This window comes from Gadus morhua, chromosome 20 (assembly GCF_902167405.1).
Source record: "Gadus morhua chromosome 20, gadMor3.0, whole genome shotgun sequence".
In the NCBI taxonomy this organism is placed as follows: domain Eukaryota; kingdom Metazoa; phylum Chordata; class Actinopteri; order Gadiformes; family Gadidae; genus Gadus; species Gadus morhua.
In genome coordinates, this window is record NC_044067.1 from 24,594,644 (window position 1) to 24,608,466 (window position 13,823).

The window sequence follows — 13,823 nt, forward strand, 5'->3', positions numbered from 1 at the left end:
TTCAATGGATGACCAGGGATTGGTGGTGGCGTTACCCAGGAAGGGCGGCTGTAGTTAACTGCAAGCAACAGAACATGAATAGTGAAGTGGAGGAAGGAGTCGAAATGAGACTTCATTAACAGATTCATGTACAGCTCAGATTTATATGGAGATAAGCTTCTTAAACAACTTGCATACAGCATAAGCAAGTAACAGATTATTTTTTCATTATTTAAATCTACATCCTGGTTACACGTCGCGCGATAGCGCATATCATTTCATGCAAGCGAGTGTTTACTTCCTGGTTACAGGTCGCGCGATAGCACATATCATCTCATGCGATCTTAAAGAGAACTTGACGTGAACAGTTTAGGAATGCATATTCCGGGAAAACATTAGAACTCTGAAATTCTGACTAAATATAAAGCATGTTTTTATCTGTAACATTAAACCTACACTGACAATAAGTAATAACTTAAAAATGAAACATAAAAGCAGACCACTACTTACTTGCCGTTGCCTGGCTGGGGGAGAAAGGTCCGTCGGAGCAGCGATGGCTTCTTGACATCGGGTAGGTGCACGCAGGCTATATAGGCTATTCTAATGTCTTATTTTTGCCCTGGCGCTCGGCATAGGCGACCTATGTGTTGGGGGCGCCCTTAATTAATTAATCGATACATTAATTCATTAATTAATTATTTAATTAATTAAGATACCGTAGCACGCAGGAGTCAGGACGGTGCTCCCCCCCCGGGCTAAAGCCCCGGATGTTTTCAATTGCTAACGACGCGCCTGGAACAATACATAGGGATACAATACAGAGGGAAAATATAAGTAGAACAAAGTTAACAGAAAGCAAAAATAAACCCCCCTGATATTTTCCTTCCTAAATCCACCCTTTGTTCGGTGTCTTCAATCTCTAAAGCCTGCCACACACATAAAGATTTTGTTTGTTGGAGATGATGCCTACCCTCTGCGCCTTGACTTGATGAAACCATATCCATTCCGCAACATGGAACATCAACAGAGAGTCTTCAACTACAGACTTTCCCGTGCACGCAGAGTTGTTGAAAATGGGTTTGGAATATGGGCTAACAGGTGGAGAGTGTTCCTCACTAATATAATGCTTAACCCTGACAAGGTGCAGAAGATGGTTTTTGCTACTGTGTGTCTCCACAATTACTTGCGTCAGGTGAGGTCTGACCCATACACACCTGCAGGGCTGGCTGACACAGAGGACGAAAACCACAGGCTTGTGGAGGGTACCTGGCGAGGAGATGGCCTGTGAGCCATGCTCCCTCTTCAACCTGGAAGATGTGGCAACAGCTCCATGGCTGCCAAAGCAGTCAGAGACAATATGAAAAGTTACTTTGTTACGCCAGCAGGCAAGGTTCCCTGGCAGGACAACTACATTTAGAGTTTTTTAAACTGTTTGTTTATGTACTGATTTAGTTTGAAAATACAAATGGTGTAGCTATTATTCATTTGCTTTGTGCTTCGTTTAAGTACCTTATTTATTTATTTATTTATTTATTTTTGTTACAATAAATGGGAACATCACCCAAAAGAGATCAACTTTGCACATAGCTAATTTTACTCCTCAAGCCACCATCAGGTAACTAATCAAAGTTTCTTTTTTGGTAGTCACCACAAATGGACTCATATAGTATCTTTGCATTATAAATGTACATGTAGTTTATTTTCAATAGGTACAAACATTAGAGAATAACAAATATAAGCTATAGGACAATCATTAAAATACAACAAAAAGAAATACATTAAACATCATACATAGTTTATGTGTCTTCATCCAGCATCCTCCGATAGCTGGTGTATGGCTGAAAATTTGTGTCTGTGTATGTGAGAGGAGAGGGGAGTTGTGGAGGGGGGATCTGGCCAGTTGAGGGTGGGTGATAGGGATGTGGCCTTCTGTATGTTGGAGAGGACATGCTGAGTTCAGACTCCTGAGCCTCATATAGAGCTGCCATTATCTGGCGCTTCACCCTTGTTTTTAGTATTGGGTTGTTAATACTCCTTAGCTCCGCTGCAACCTGTACACCAAAAGTGGTGTCGCTGTCTGTCTGCACTGGCCTGTTTCTATTTTCCGCTATGACTTTAGACATTTGCTGGAGGATGTTGACTTTTTGAATTTCGATTTCATCAGGTGACTGGACTTTTTTGCGTTTCTTGGCCAGATTTGGAGGCTCAGGAGTACAGGCATGTGGTGGTGTTGTTCCAGAAGAGGCAACTGGCTCCAGATCTTCTGGCAGCTCTGACACCTCTGACGCACCTTCTTCTGCCTCAGAGTGGATCTCCTCCACAGCCAGGCTGTCTTTCACTGACATGTGAAGCTGTAATAACAGGATGAGATGGTATTTTCATATTTATTCTGTTTATATCTGTTAATGAAACTATTTAAAATAAAGTAACAATCAGGAACTACAGTAATAACTACAGCAGTATAGCACCTACACTGGTCTCTGTAGCACGCTGGACGACATGTGCTTTTAAAAAAAATAAGGACTTCAGCATCCACTTCTGTTTGCTGGTTAAAGCTGTATCTCCACTACCACTTGGTTTGCTTTTCAGAAGCTTGGAGTACTGCGTTCTCAGTGACGTTGCCCTCGCACGTACTTCTTCCACTGCAATTAAATATCACCAAGAAATATGAGTCGTTCTTTCATTCTGTTTCCCTCTCTCTCACTTTTGGTCACATCACATGACTGATAATAAAATAATAATAATAATTAAAAATAATAATAATAACAACAATAATAACTGATAAGGAATGTAGATAGTGGTTTTCCTGCTTTACTTCAATTAAAACTTTCTGTTGCAAATAACTATAATATAATAAAACAACGTATGTAACGGTCACCGGAGCTAGACTGTTTTCTTACCTGGTATGTCCATCGCGGTGGCAATTTCATGCCAACTCCTGTCCTTGTCATTCCTGTTGTGGTAGGACTTTGAGGAAATATTGTACAAACACTCGTGTGTTTGCCAATGTTCGACAAGTTTATCCTCCATATCGGAGGTCCATCTAACTTTAACTGTCTTCGCCATATTGGTGGTATTCAGGGATATCGTAGCCATGGAGATAGCTCGTTATAATTCCGTGTTCAGTCAGCTTGCTCTTTATTGGTTAAATTCAATATTACGTCACGTTGGAGACTCCCGATTGTCGGCTTCCCCCCCACACAAGACGATTTGACACCACAACGTTCTCCGCCGATAATCGTAAATATTGAACATGTTTAATACTTACGATTATCGGCGCCGACTGATTTCGGAGCCGATTGTCGGCCGAATTTCACTCTTAACACACCACACACTACAAGAGAATCTTATAAAATAATCTTAAGAGCTTAAGATAATCGGGCGATGTCTGTCCGTGATCGGAAGGGGGAAAATCGGGGCAAAATCAGCCCGATTATCTTTATGTGTGTGGCAGGCTTAACTCATCAACTATAGCACTGTATGAGCTCACAGCTTGTTGGCATGAATTCTCCAGTTCGGTGGACCTCCACATGAGGACACTTTCGAAACCTTTTGCAGCATCCTCTGACATGTCACCAAAATCTGTATTGAAATAGAAAATATTGAAAATGGGAAACAGTTTTTTCAAAACAAGAATTTCAAAAACATTCTTTCTTTATTCTTCCTATTTTTTCCTATTTATTTACTTATTACACACTGCAGGGTCAGGAGTCAAGGGACTAAGCATTTCGTTTCATGTATACCTGTATATTTGTATGTCACAAATAACATTTACTTTGAATTACATTTTGAGGAAAATAAATGTTCAGAATTCAACATACCGAACATCCCAATGTTGTCTTTGAGTTTCTCCACTCCCTTTATCTCCTTCCTTAATGACATGATGTGCTGTGTAATTTCTTTGATGAGGATGCTCTGCTCCTCCTCATACCGTTTAAGCATAATTCGGTCAAAGAGTGACCTTTTCAATCTGAATGAGTGGCCTGTAGGTAGAGGAAAGTGATGGAAATATAAAAAAGGAATACTTTGATAACATTACAAACCCACAGAGAAAGAGAGAGGGACAGAGCGATAGAGACAGACAGACAGAGAGTGTGAGAGAGAGACAGAGACTACTGTACTCAAACAGTCATGCCAATGAAGCATTTGAGAGGGGGAATTATGTTTATGTTTTAGTCAGAAGGGAAAACATCATACCATCTTCACTTCTCTCCCATGGCAGGATGTAGCCCTCCGTCAAATTGCAGGCCAAGTCCTCATCAATTTCATCTTCTTCAGATGCGTTGTACTGCAAGACCTTATCTCTTAGTTTTTTTTTTAAATCTCTAAGTTTTCTTCGCTTGCTGTGTCTTGTCTGGTTGCTATCTGCAAAGTGAAACAATAGCCTAAAAAACTGTCATGGACACCATTTTTCTTTTTTTTTGATTTTGTAATGTGCCATTACAATAGCGATCAACAAACCATGCTGACGATAGAGGTCCTGCTTCTTGCGTAGGAGGGTTACTGTGATGGTCTCTATTTCTGCCCTGAGGTCCTCTGTACACCCTTGTGTGTAGACTCGATCTAAATAGGTAAGACAGTCAGTGATCATTTCATTTTCCAATTTATATCCACTTTATGTTTGAATAGTTGTTGTTGCAATGTGCTTGATTTACCTGTGACTGCCCATTGCTGGACATCAAACACCCACTGCTCTATTGTTTGCTGAGTGAGGTTTTGCTTTTGCTGAAAGTCACTGAGGCTGGCAGCTTCCAGTTTTGCCCTCTCTGAGAACTTGAAAACACAAAAAAAAAGGTAAAACAATTTCATGCCATCTTCCAGCAAAAAAAAGTGTTCATCAGATCTTTATCAATGAGCTTACTGTGACGTATCTCTGGGCCAAAGCTTTGTGGAGGTTCTCTGTCTTTTTTCTGTTCCAACCCATGGCCTGTTGCGTCAGCATATTTTCTCTCCCTAATTTAAACATAAATAAATCCACATGCTGGATAGGACAGATTCACATTGGAAAGGCAATTGCAGTTGAGAAAATCTGATGGACATGACTTGTTCTAAAAGTGTGTGTAATAACATAAAATAATAATACCATAATAAGTCTGTCTTAAGAGCGTTCTCTTCAGTTTATGGTGTCAGTGTATTGTGTCATAACATTAAATGTGCTATACCAACCTGCTTTTGTCATGTATTTTGTGATAAGAGCTGCCCTGGAGAGAAAGCTGTTCACCTAGATGTAAAGACAATACATTAATTAAATTATCCCTATATAAACTGTCAAAAAATACATTCAAAAAAACATAATAGATCCTGTCTTTGATTCAAAGCATTTTGTGAATACATAGGCCAGTCATACAGCATGTTTGATTTTCTGAAGCGGCAATAGAGTAACTGTTCTCCCCATTCCCTGCAGATGTGCATCATCATTCGCATGATGCGAATGAGTCCTAAGAGTCCTATGTCCACCGTTTCAATAATGACAGTAATAACATACTTGTTCAACTTCCTCTCCAACTGTGTTCCCTGCTCCATCCTGATTTCTGCCACCCCATCTCACCTGCAACATAGTGTTTTACCATTCATTTCATTGCACTTTTACTTAATGTTAAAAGTGCAATGTAAAGCATTATTATTATTTCAGGTACCTCGCATTTTGCTGTATGTGCTTTGGCGTGCATTACACTGAGAAATGGTCTCATATGCATCAAAGGCTGAAGATCTGGAAACTCATCAACCACTTTGCTTAGGTAGGGCCAGTACCTACAAAACAAGAGCAACATTAGTGGGTATTACGCACGTTGCAACACATTTTGCTGGGACATCAATCTAAAACCACGATCCTGACTTAAATACTGAGGTACTTGTCATTTAATATACAGTAGGTTGACAAAGAGAAATTACCTGCAGACAACATCCATGCAGAAGAAAGTGACATTTGCCCTCTCTCCCAATTCTTTCTTCAAAAACATGGGGTAGGCAAATATTTCGCCACGGTAGTGGTTCAGTCCTCGCAATAATATCCCATGTCTGATTGATAAGAGACAATATGGATAATCATCAACTTACACACAAAGAGTTGCTCAAAACCTCACACACTCACATTTCTTGATTTTTTACTGTACATCAAATATGACATTCAGATGTATGTGTCCACAACATGAGTGGCAAATGGCACTGTACAATAACATTCTTCTGACATACCAACATACCTGCAGACTGCCACCTGTATGCCCTCTTCATCAATTTTGAGGAAGATTTCTTTGAGGCCTCCTTACTTGCCCTGAACCTTGACACCCCACATGTCCCATTGTCATTTGCCTGTGAAGTCAGCTGTTACTCATTTCGACTAGAAACACATACCTTACACACATACATAAACAGATTGTGGTATGCAGAATCAAACTTACTCTTGCCCCGCTGCTTCCTCTGATATTCTCCTGAAAGGCCAGAACTTCATCGTCTTTGGCTATGAACAAGCCCTCATATAAAGAGGGTTCCTCAGTTCTGTGCATTGCAAATGATCACAAAATGCCTATTTAACTAACGACACATTACTCGACATGAAACTATTTCAATGACAATGTTGTTGTTCAAATAGCTACATTAACGTCTGTGTAATATTTACATACCCCCTTGACTTTTTGAAACGATAATGTTTCCGGTTGCCATCACAGCATACTGCCAACATATCAGGTTGACAGGCTGGACAGCAAAAAGGGTCAACTTCAGACATTGTGTCCTCTGTGTGCTTGCATAAGCAATATTCAAAGTAGCTCCTCTGGAACATATCTGCACAGATTTTCCCTGGCTATGAAAGGAAAAAAAAATCTATTAGGATTTCAAAAAAAGAAACATACCCACAAAATTACAAATACAGTTATAATTGTGTGTTACAATGCGATTCAGGCAGACTTACCCTTCCTCCTCGAACAGACTGGTGCTCCAGAAGCTTTAAAAAAGCATGCTTCGACAGGGAGGGAGCTGCCAACTTTATGTTTGAAAATGCCTCAAAAACATCAAACGAATATAAAGTCTGGCAGTTGGTAGTGCTTGGCCAGTAATTATACTGTAGAAGGTCCTTTACCCCTGGAGTCCATTCTGTTGTGCAGCAAGAGCAGACCTTTCGGGGTAAACACATCTCGTATCGTCCTGTGAAAAAAAAAACATTACACTAAGGATGTTTCACAGACACAATTGTGGTAAAGTTGATTGATAATAGTCATAATAGTTTCATTTGACAAGAAATTTAACGTTTGGTAATTGCTGGTATATTGATGAATTGAAGTTTGCCGTGCTTGCAGATGTTAAGTTGGGGTGCAAGTTCTGTGATACTGAAACAAAAAGTGTGACTTCCAGGACATACCATTTATAGTGACCACTGCAATATGCCTCCCAGTGGTAACCTCAGCCTCTTCAGTGCAACCACATATTACCCTTTGGGCAGGCATTGGCAACTGACATATTGCAAAACAGAAAATATCTGTTTTTCTATATGCTTGTTACAATAGTGATTCGAAAATCCCACTCCAACATCCACAAAGTTGGCCAGACCACTATACCATATGTCACTATCACTGCTTTCTGACAAAAAGGAAATGTTTTAACATATCAAACACTGTGAAAAACCAACAGAATCAGTCAATGAGTGATGTAAATTAGGTTTTTATTATGCAATCAAAAATAATAGGTTTGAGAGCAAAACTTTTCACACTGCAATCAAAAAATAGGTTTGAGAGCAAAACTTTCCACACTGCAATCAAAAAATTGATTTGAGAGCAAAACTATCGACACTGCAATCAAAAAATGTTTTATTGCAAGATAAATTAATGTGATAAAAAAAATATTAATGGGAATCCAAAAGTTTTGTTTGCAAACCCAAAAGTTTTGTTTGCAAATCCAAAAGTTTTGTTTGCGAATCCAAAAGTTTTGTTTGCGAATCAAAAAGCTTTGCTTGCGAATCCTTAAAGGTTGTATAGGTGATTTGCTTTTTTGGCCATTTTTGCAAAATTACTTGAAATCCTTATCATAACCCGCTTACAGCCACTGAGTTAGAAGTACTGACATGAAAATTAAACAAGTCAATCATCTGTGGAACGGGCAGGGCTCGAAAAACTCCAGCCAATCATTTCCATTGCCACCGAGTTGCATTGGACAGTAAGTACGTCAATCAAACGGTCGTACTGCACTCCCCCTCCCCCGCGCCCCGCGCGCGACCCCTTCGTGCAGTACTCGTGACCCAGAGCAAGCTCCTGTTTGTTGTTATCCTGCGGTAGCTACTGGAACTATAGTTAATCCACATTTGGACCTAGCAGTAGAAGACAATTTCCATGGCAGACAAGACGCCACCATCCCCACCACCACCACCACCACCACCAGCAAAGAGAAGGAAAACTCTTTTTCAGAGAGTAATTGATAATAAAAACGCTGAAAGAGAAAAACTGAAATCAAGAATAATCCTAGGCGCTGCTTTCGAACGTTGGCGGCAACTGAAGGACGAGAAGGGTCTAAAAACCGATGCTTGTGTGGCGGTTGACCTAGTTTCAAAGTTTATACCGTTTATACTCGGTAATACCGGTGTGGAGACGAGTGTATTACTCGTTGTGAAAATGTCCACACCGCGGCAACCCTAGTGAAAACCAGGACTTCCAATACAATTATATGAAACAAACATACATTTTCTAAAAATAGTAATGATTTATGTGACCGTTTAATGTTTATAACATCTGGTCCAACCATTGCAGCGAGAACGTATTCTCAGCAGGGGGTGCTGGGAAAAAAAAAAACTCAGCCTGCACTAGACTCGCAACTCGTTACATTGATAAAAAAAGATGTATAGCAGCGCAGCTCAATTACACCAGTGCATGCGCGGACAGTTGAAAATCGATCGTTCACATCCAGCTGCTCACAGAACAAGTTTAGCGCACCCCCGCCACCCTCACACTTTTTCATATAACCTTTTTTCAGCACTAGGTCATATGAGCATTAAATAAATGCTGCGTCTCAAAATGCGTTGGACAGCAGCGAGGATGACTCGCTTTGCCACGGGCCGAAACAGTTCGGAGCGACCACAGCCAGAGCGAACACAGCGGGGCAGAGGAGTGTCAGGAATAGTCTTTGGTGTACACATCAGTACGGCCTATTTGCACTACTGTTTAGTGGCAATGCAGTGTTTTATTCGATGCCTTTTTATTTTCGTATATTATTTCAATGAATACAATTTATGTTTCATAAAAAACGGATCTGGTCTTCAAATCTTTTTTCCAAATATAGGTCGTCTTACAATGGGGTTTGTGTTTATATTCGGACCAATACGGTACAGCGGGCGCTCACATGACGTTAAGCATTTCCTGGTGCATAATGTGACGCTTCAGAACCTAAAATCCCGTTTCTCCCCGTTGACACGACAACACATAACCGGCGTTTTCAGAAATCTCCACTTTGGCCGGAGTTTTTAGAAATGATCGTTTTCTGTGATAAGACAGGGCCTCGGACAGGGGGTGTTGCAGCACCCCCAGCACTCCTACTTCCCGCGGTACTGGGTGCAACTTACAGCTGAATGTAGTGCCATGTTGTTAAACGAAAACCTACTCTAGCCTGGCTCTCTCTCGCGCATCTCTGTTCGCGCTCGTGCATGATTGCGCGTCCAGGTACTTGGAATGGGTGGAGTCAGAGTCAGCGTTGAAGGAGAGGGGGTAGGACCATTTGAGTTGTGTATTTTCAAAATCTGCTGGCGTTTCGCAAATCACCTACCCAACCTTTAAGTTTTGCTTGCGAATCCAAAAGCTTTGCTTGCTGTTGAGCTGAATCTGGGGGGGCGGGACCTACGCCGAAAGATGTAAGACATGTCTCTATTGGCCAGTCTCGATCGGAGTGACAGCTTGGCAACATCCACAGTTAGTAACGAGAGAGGGAGTTCTATTTCATGTAGGCTACGCCGTCTAGGCTTCGCCTTATGAGCTTGTCCCGTGCGCGCGCTTGCGCGCCCTGAATATCCCGTAGGCCTCCCTGTCAGCCGACAAGGAGACCATGGCAGAGGAGAGCAGGGCGATGTTGTTGACCGCCGCCGCGGATTGAGAGGCACAAACGAACACCCTGTCCGTCAGGCCGACAATCTGCTTCTGGAGGCGGTCGGGGGACAGCGGCTTTTCGGATGTTGCCAAGCTGTCACTCCAATCGAGACTGGCCAATAGAGACGTGTCTTACATCTTTCGGTGTAGGTCCCGCCCACGAGATTCAGCTCAACAGCAAGCAAAGCTTTTGGATTCGCAAGCTAAACTTTAGGATTCGCAAACAAAGCTTTTTGATTCGCAAACAAAACTTTTGGATTCGCAAACAAAACTTTTGGATTTGCAAACAAAACTTTTGGGTTTGCAAACAAAACTTTTGGATTCCCATTAATATTTTTTTTATCACATTATTTATCTTGCAATAAAACATTTTTTGATTGCAGTGTCGATAGTTTTGCTCTCAAATCTATTTTTTGATTGCAGTGTGGAAAGTTTTGCTCTCAAACCTATTATTTTTGATTGCATAATAAAGACACAAATCTACCTCCATAGTATTAGCCAATCAGCGTTCACTCCCTGAGTGTCTCAGGTACTCTTTGCAAGGTTCATGACTGCGTCGAAGCGTCTGCGTGGTCACGGAGTTTTAGATTCACAGAAGAATAACAGAACGTCACCTCCCGAGATTCGACCCAAAGGATGAGGAACGCGGAACTAGTACCGACCGAATGGCTCCTAGGCTACTATGTGCGTACGTGATTCGTGTAAAATCCAGGCCACTATTCCACTTCACTTATCCCTAATGCATGCACTCCATCCCTAATGTACATGGCGCTCATGTAATACCCTACACATCTGGTATTTGCACAAACACAGAGGAACGCGACGCATTGCGCACATAGTTCAACTATAATGCTGGCTGTCTAAAAATAGGCACCTGTTTTGATAACCCTAGCTAAATTAACTAATCAGAGATAATGGCTCTAGCTAACACGAGAAAAGTCTGAGACAACGTTTATATAACAATGCATATTAAACGCATATTAAACATGCAGGAAATAGGCTACATACCTGTTGAAAGTGATCCTGCAATGACTGGAAAAGGCGCAATGTGTAACTGTGTGACGAAGCTATGACGCGCAGCCACAATGTCAACCGAATCGCCCGAATATTAATTAATGACTTGGTCATCTCTGCATTTGTTGGCTATGTGTTTTTTGTGTATCGCTGACCAGTTTCAATAAAACAGCAATGGTTTGCAAGAGTATTTTGAGTTTGTTTGCATAATAAAAATAAGACATAGGCCTAGGCTACATTTTATGAGGCAATATCAGTTTAACATTTAACATTGTAGGCCTAACCGAAGTTGATAGGAAGGGTTTGTGAATGGACAAGCAACAAAATAGTTATTTTTTGGATATTTAAATTGGTTTTGGGGCCAATCATACGATTTCGGTTTACACCAAAAGTCCTCTAACAAAAAAAAAAATATTTTGAGATTATCAAACAAAATGAACCACCCTTAATTTAATTAATTATTTAATTAATATGTTATTCTATACATTATCCGTTACATATTTGAATGCCCTCTTTCATAGATATGACACCACCATCACTGGGGCGTATTCTCCATATCCATATCGGACGGGGAGGGTGCTTATTGACAGTATAGCCTACACTAGACATAAATAGGAAGCTTGCAATGAGCATTTAAATCACCAGGAATAGTCAATAAACACTCATGAAGAGGAATGACATGATAACTGAATTAATTAATTAAAATAACCCTGGCTCGTTCAATCAATGAACCTGGTGTTTTGCTTTCGCGGCTGCGTCAATGTCCGTGCGCATCTCTCAGAGTGACGTATTGACGTATTTAATTAATTACATATTTATTTATTTATTATATACATATTTATATAGCTACCTGTTTATATTCTGAGAAACGCTCCCATCCAAAAGGCATGGGTTTACATTTCGTTCTGCAGTACGAATAAAGTCGGACAATCATGCTCTGGGACACGATTCAATCGATTAATCTTCCTGAGCATGAGCACGAAATGTATTTGAGGAGGTCTGCTGAAAAAAAAGGGGATATCAGAGTATCTCTAATACTTCATTTACCCTTTGGTGCATATGTTGTTTTGACACATACATAAGAGGGTGCCCTGTACCAGCGCACACCCCTTCTATAGTCGAATCAAATATCCCAATTGAAAGGCTATGGTTTGTGTTCTGTGTAGCACAAAATAAGTCAGACAACCGTGCTCTGGGACACAGTTCAATAGATTATTTTCGTGAGCATGAGCACGATACATAATAGAGTGTGTACCACACTATCTGCTGCCAAAATTGTAGTATCCATATTCCATAATACAAAGCATGGACCCTTTGTTGCATTTGTGGTTTTGACGCATAGCCTACCTAGGGTGCACTGTACTTTCTGCCACACCCCTTCTGAAGCGAGCGCGCTCTCTCTCTCTCTCTCTCTCTCTCTCTCTCTCTCTCTCTCTCTCTCTCTCTCTCTCTCTCTCTCTCTCGTGTGTGAGCCACGGAATAACAGTGTCATTTACTTGCATTGGGGCAAAATCCGTGGCCACATCACGGACGATTTAAGTGATTCCGTGAGACCAACACAGACTGTGAGTTAAGCGCCCGTGGTCGACTCGCTCGTTGAAAGGGGGATCCATGTGTGAGCCAAGGAATAACATTGTCATTTACTTGCATTGGAGTCAATTCCGTAGCCACATCACGGACCATTTAAGTGATTCCGTGAGACCACCACGGACTGTGAGTTAAGCGCCCGTGGTCGACTCGCTCGTTGAAACGGGGATCCGTGTGTGAGCCACGGAATAACAGTGTCATTTACTTGCATTGGAGCAAATTCCGTGGCCACATCACGGACGATTTAAGTGATTCCGTGAGACCAACACGGACTGTGAGTTAAGCGCCCGTGGTCGACTCGCTCGTTGAAACGGGGATCCGTGTGTGAGCCACGGAATAACATTGTCATTTACTTGCATTGGAGTCAATTCCGTAGCCACATCACGGACCATTTAAGTGATTCCGTGAGACCACCACGGACTGTGAGTTAAGCGCCCGTGGTCGACTCGCTCGTTGAAACGGGGATCCATGTGTGAGCCACGGAATAACATTGTCATTTACTTGCATTGGAGTCAATTCCGTAGCCACATCACGGACCATTTAAGTGATTCCGTGAGACCACCACGGACTGTGAGTTAAGCGCCCGTGGTCGACTCGCTCGTTGAAACGGGGATCCGTGTGTGAGCCACGGAATAACAGTGTCATTTACTTGCATTGGAGCAAATTCCGTGGCCACATCACGGACGATTTAAGTGATTCCGTGAGACCAACACGGACTGTGAGTTAAGCGCCCGTGGTCGACTCGCTCGTTGAAACGGGGATCCGTGTGTGAGCCACGGAATAACATTGTCATTTACTTGCATTGGAGTCAATTCCGTAGCCACATCACGGACCATTTAAGTGATTCCGTGAGACCACCACGGACTGTGAGTTAAGCGCCCGTGGTCGACTCGCTCGTTGAAACGGGGATCCATGTGTGAGCCACGGAATAACAGTGTCATTTACTTGCATTGGAGCAAATTCCGTGGCCACATCACGGACGATTTAACTGATTCCGTGAGACCAACACGGAATGTGAGTTAAGCACCCGTGGTCGACTCGCTCGTTGAAACGGGGATCCGTGTGTGAGCCACGGAATAACAGTGTCATTGACTTGCATGGGAGCAAATTCCGTGGCCATGTCACGGACGATTTAAGTGATTCCGTGAGACCAACACGGACTGTGAGTTAAGCACCCGTGGTCGA

General features: G+C 41.9%; 2 protein-coding genes and 1 long non-coding RNA gene across 3 annotated transcripts; all 3 read right to left on the reverse strand.

Annotated features, from left to right (window-relative positions):
* Positions 1 to 1,583: 1,583 nt before the first annotated feature.
* LOC115533572 (uncharacterized) lies at positions 1,584 to 2,632 on the reverse strand. Its single transcript, XM_030344123.1, has 2 exons — positions 2,452 to 2,632; positions 1,584 to 2,330 (listed from the first exon to the last, which is right to left on the reverse strand). The coding sequence occupies exons 1-2, from the start codon at positions 2,509 to 2,511 to the stop codon at positions 1,776 to 1,778; spliced, it is 615 nt and encodes a 204-aa protein (XP_030199983.1). The 5' UTR covers positions 2,512 to 2,632; the 3' UTR covers positions 1,584 to 1,775.
* Positions 2,633 to 3,661: 1,029 nt separating this feature from the next.
* LOC115532848 (uncharacterized) lies at positions 3,662 to 6,130 on the reverse strand. The gene is made up of 10 exons (XM_030342821.1): positions 5,872 to 6,130; positions 5,616 to 5,730; positions 5,465 to 5,527; positions 5,146 to 5,200; positions 4,841 to 4,932; positions 4,635 to 4,752; positions 4,441 to 4,542; positions 4,177 to 4,344; positions 3,801 to 3,962; positions 3,662 to 3,675 (listed from the first exon to the last, which is right to left on the reverse strand). Exons 1-10 carry the CDS (start codon positions 5,937 to 5,939, stop codon positions 3,662 to 3,664), a joined length of 957 nt encoding a protein of 318 aa, XP_030198681.1. The 5' UTR covers positions 5,940 to 6,130.
* An 85-nt stretch (positions 6,131 to 6,215) lies between these two features.
* On the reverse strand, positions 6,216 to 6,771 carry LOC115532806 (uncharacterized). Its single transcript, XR_003974120.1, has 3 exons — positions 6,600 to 6,771; positions 6,378 to 6,474; positions 6,216 to 6,288 (listed from the first exon to the last, which is right to left on the reverse strand). It is a non-coding gene; the product is annotated as an uncharacterized LOC115532806 (long non-coding RNA).
* Positions 6,772 to 13,823: the final 7,052 nt, after the last annotated feature.

Coding starts and splice junctions, on each gene's coding strand:
- LOC115532848 (XM_030342821.1), bottom strand. CDS start 5,939: ATGTTTTTGAAGAAAGAATTGGGAGAGAGGGCAAATGTCACTTTCTTC. Junction 5,731..5,871: donor TGCATGGATGTTGTCTGCAG/GTAATTTCTCTT, acceptor CTTGTTTTGTAG/GTACTGGCCCTACCTAAGCA. Junction 3,963..4,176: donor ATGGGAGAGAAGTGAAGATG/GTATGATGTTTT, acceptor CTCTACCTACAG/GCCACTCATTCAGATTGAAA.
- LOC115533572 (XM_030344123.1), bottom strand. CDS start 2,511: ATGCTGAAGTCCTTATTTTTTTTAAAAGCACATGTCGTCCAGCGTGCT. Junction 2,331..2,451: donor AGCGTGCTACAGAGACCAGT/GTAGGTGCTATA, acceptor CTGTTATTACAG/CTTCACATGTCAGTGAAAGA.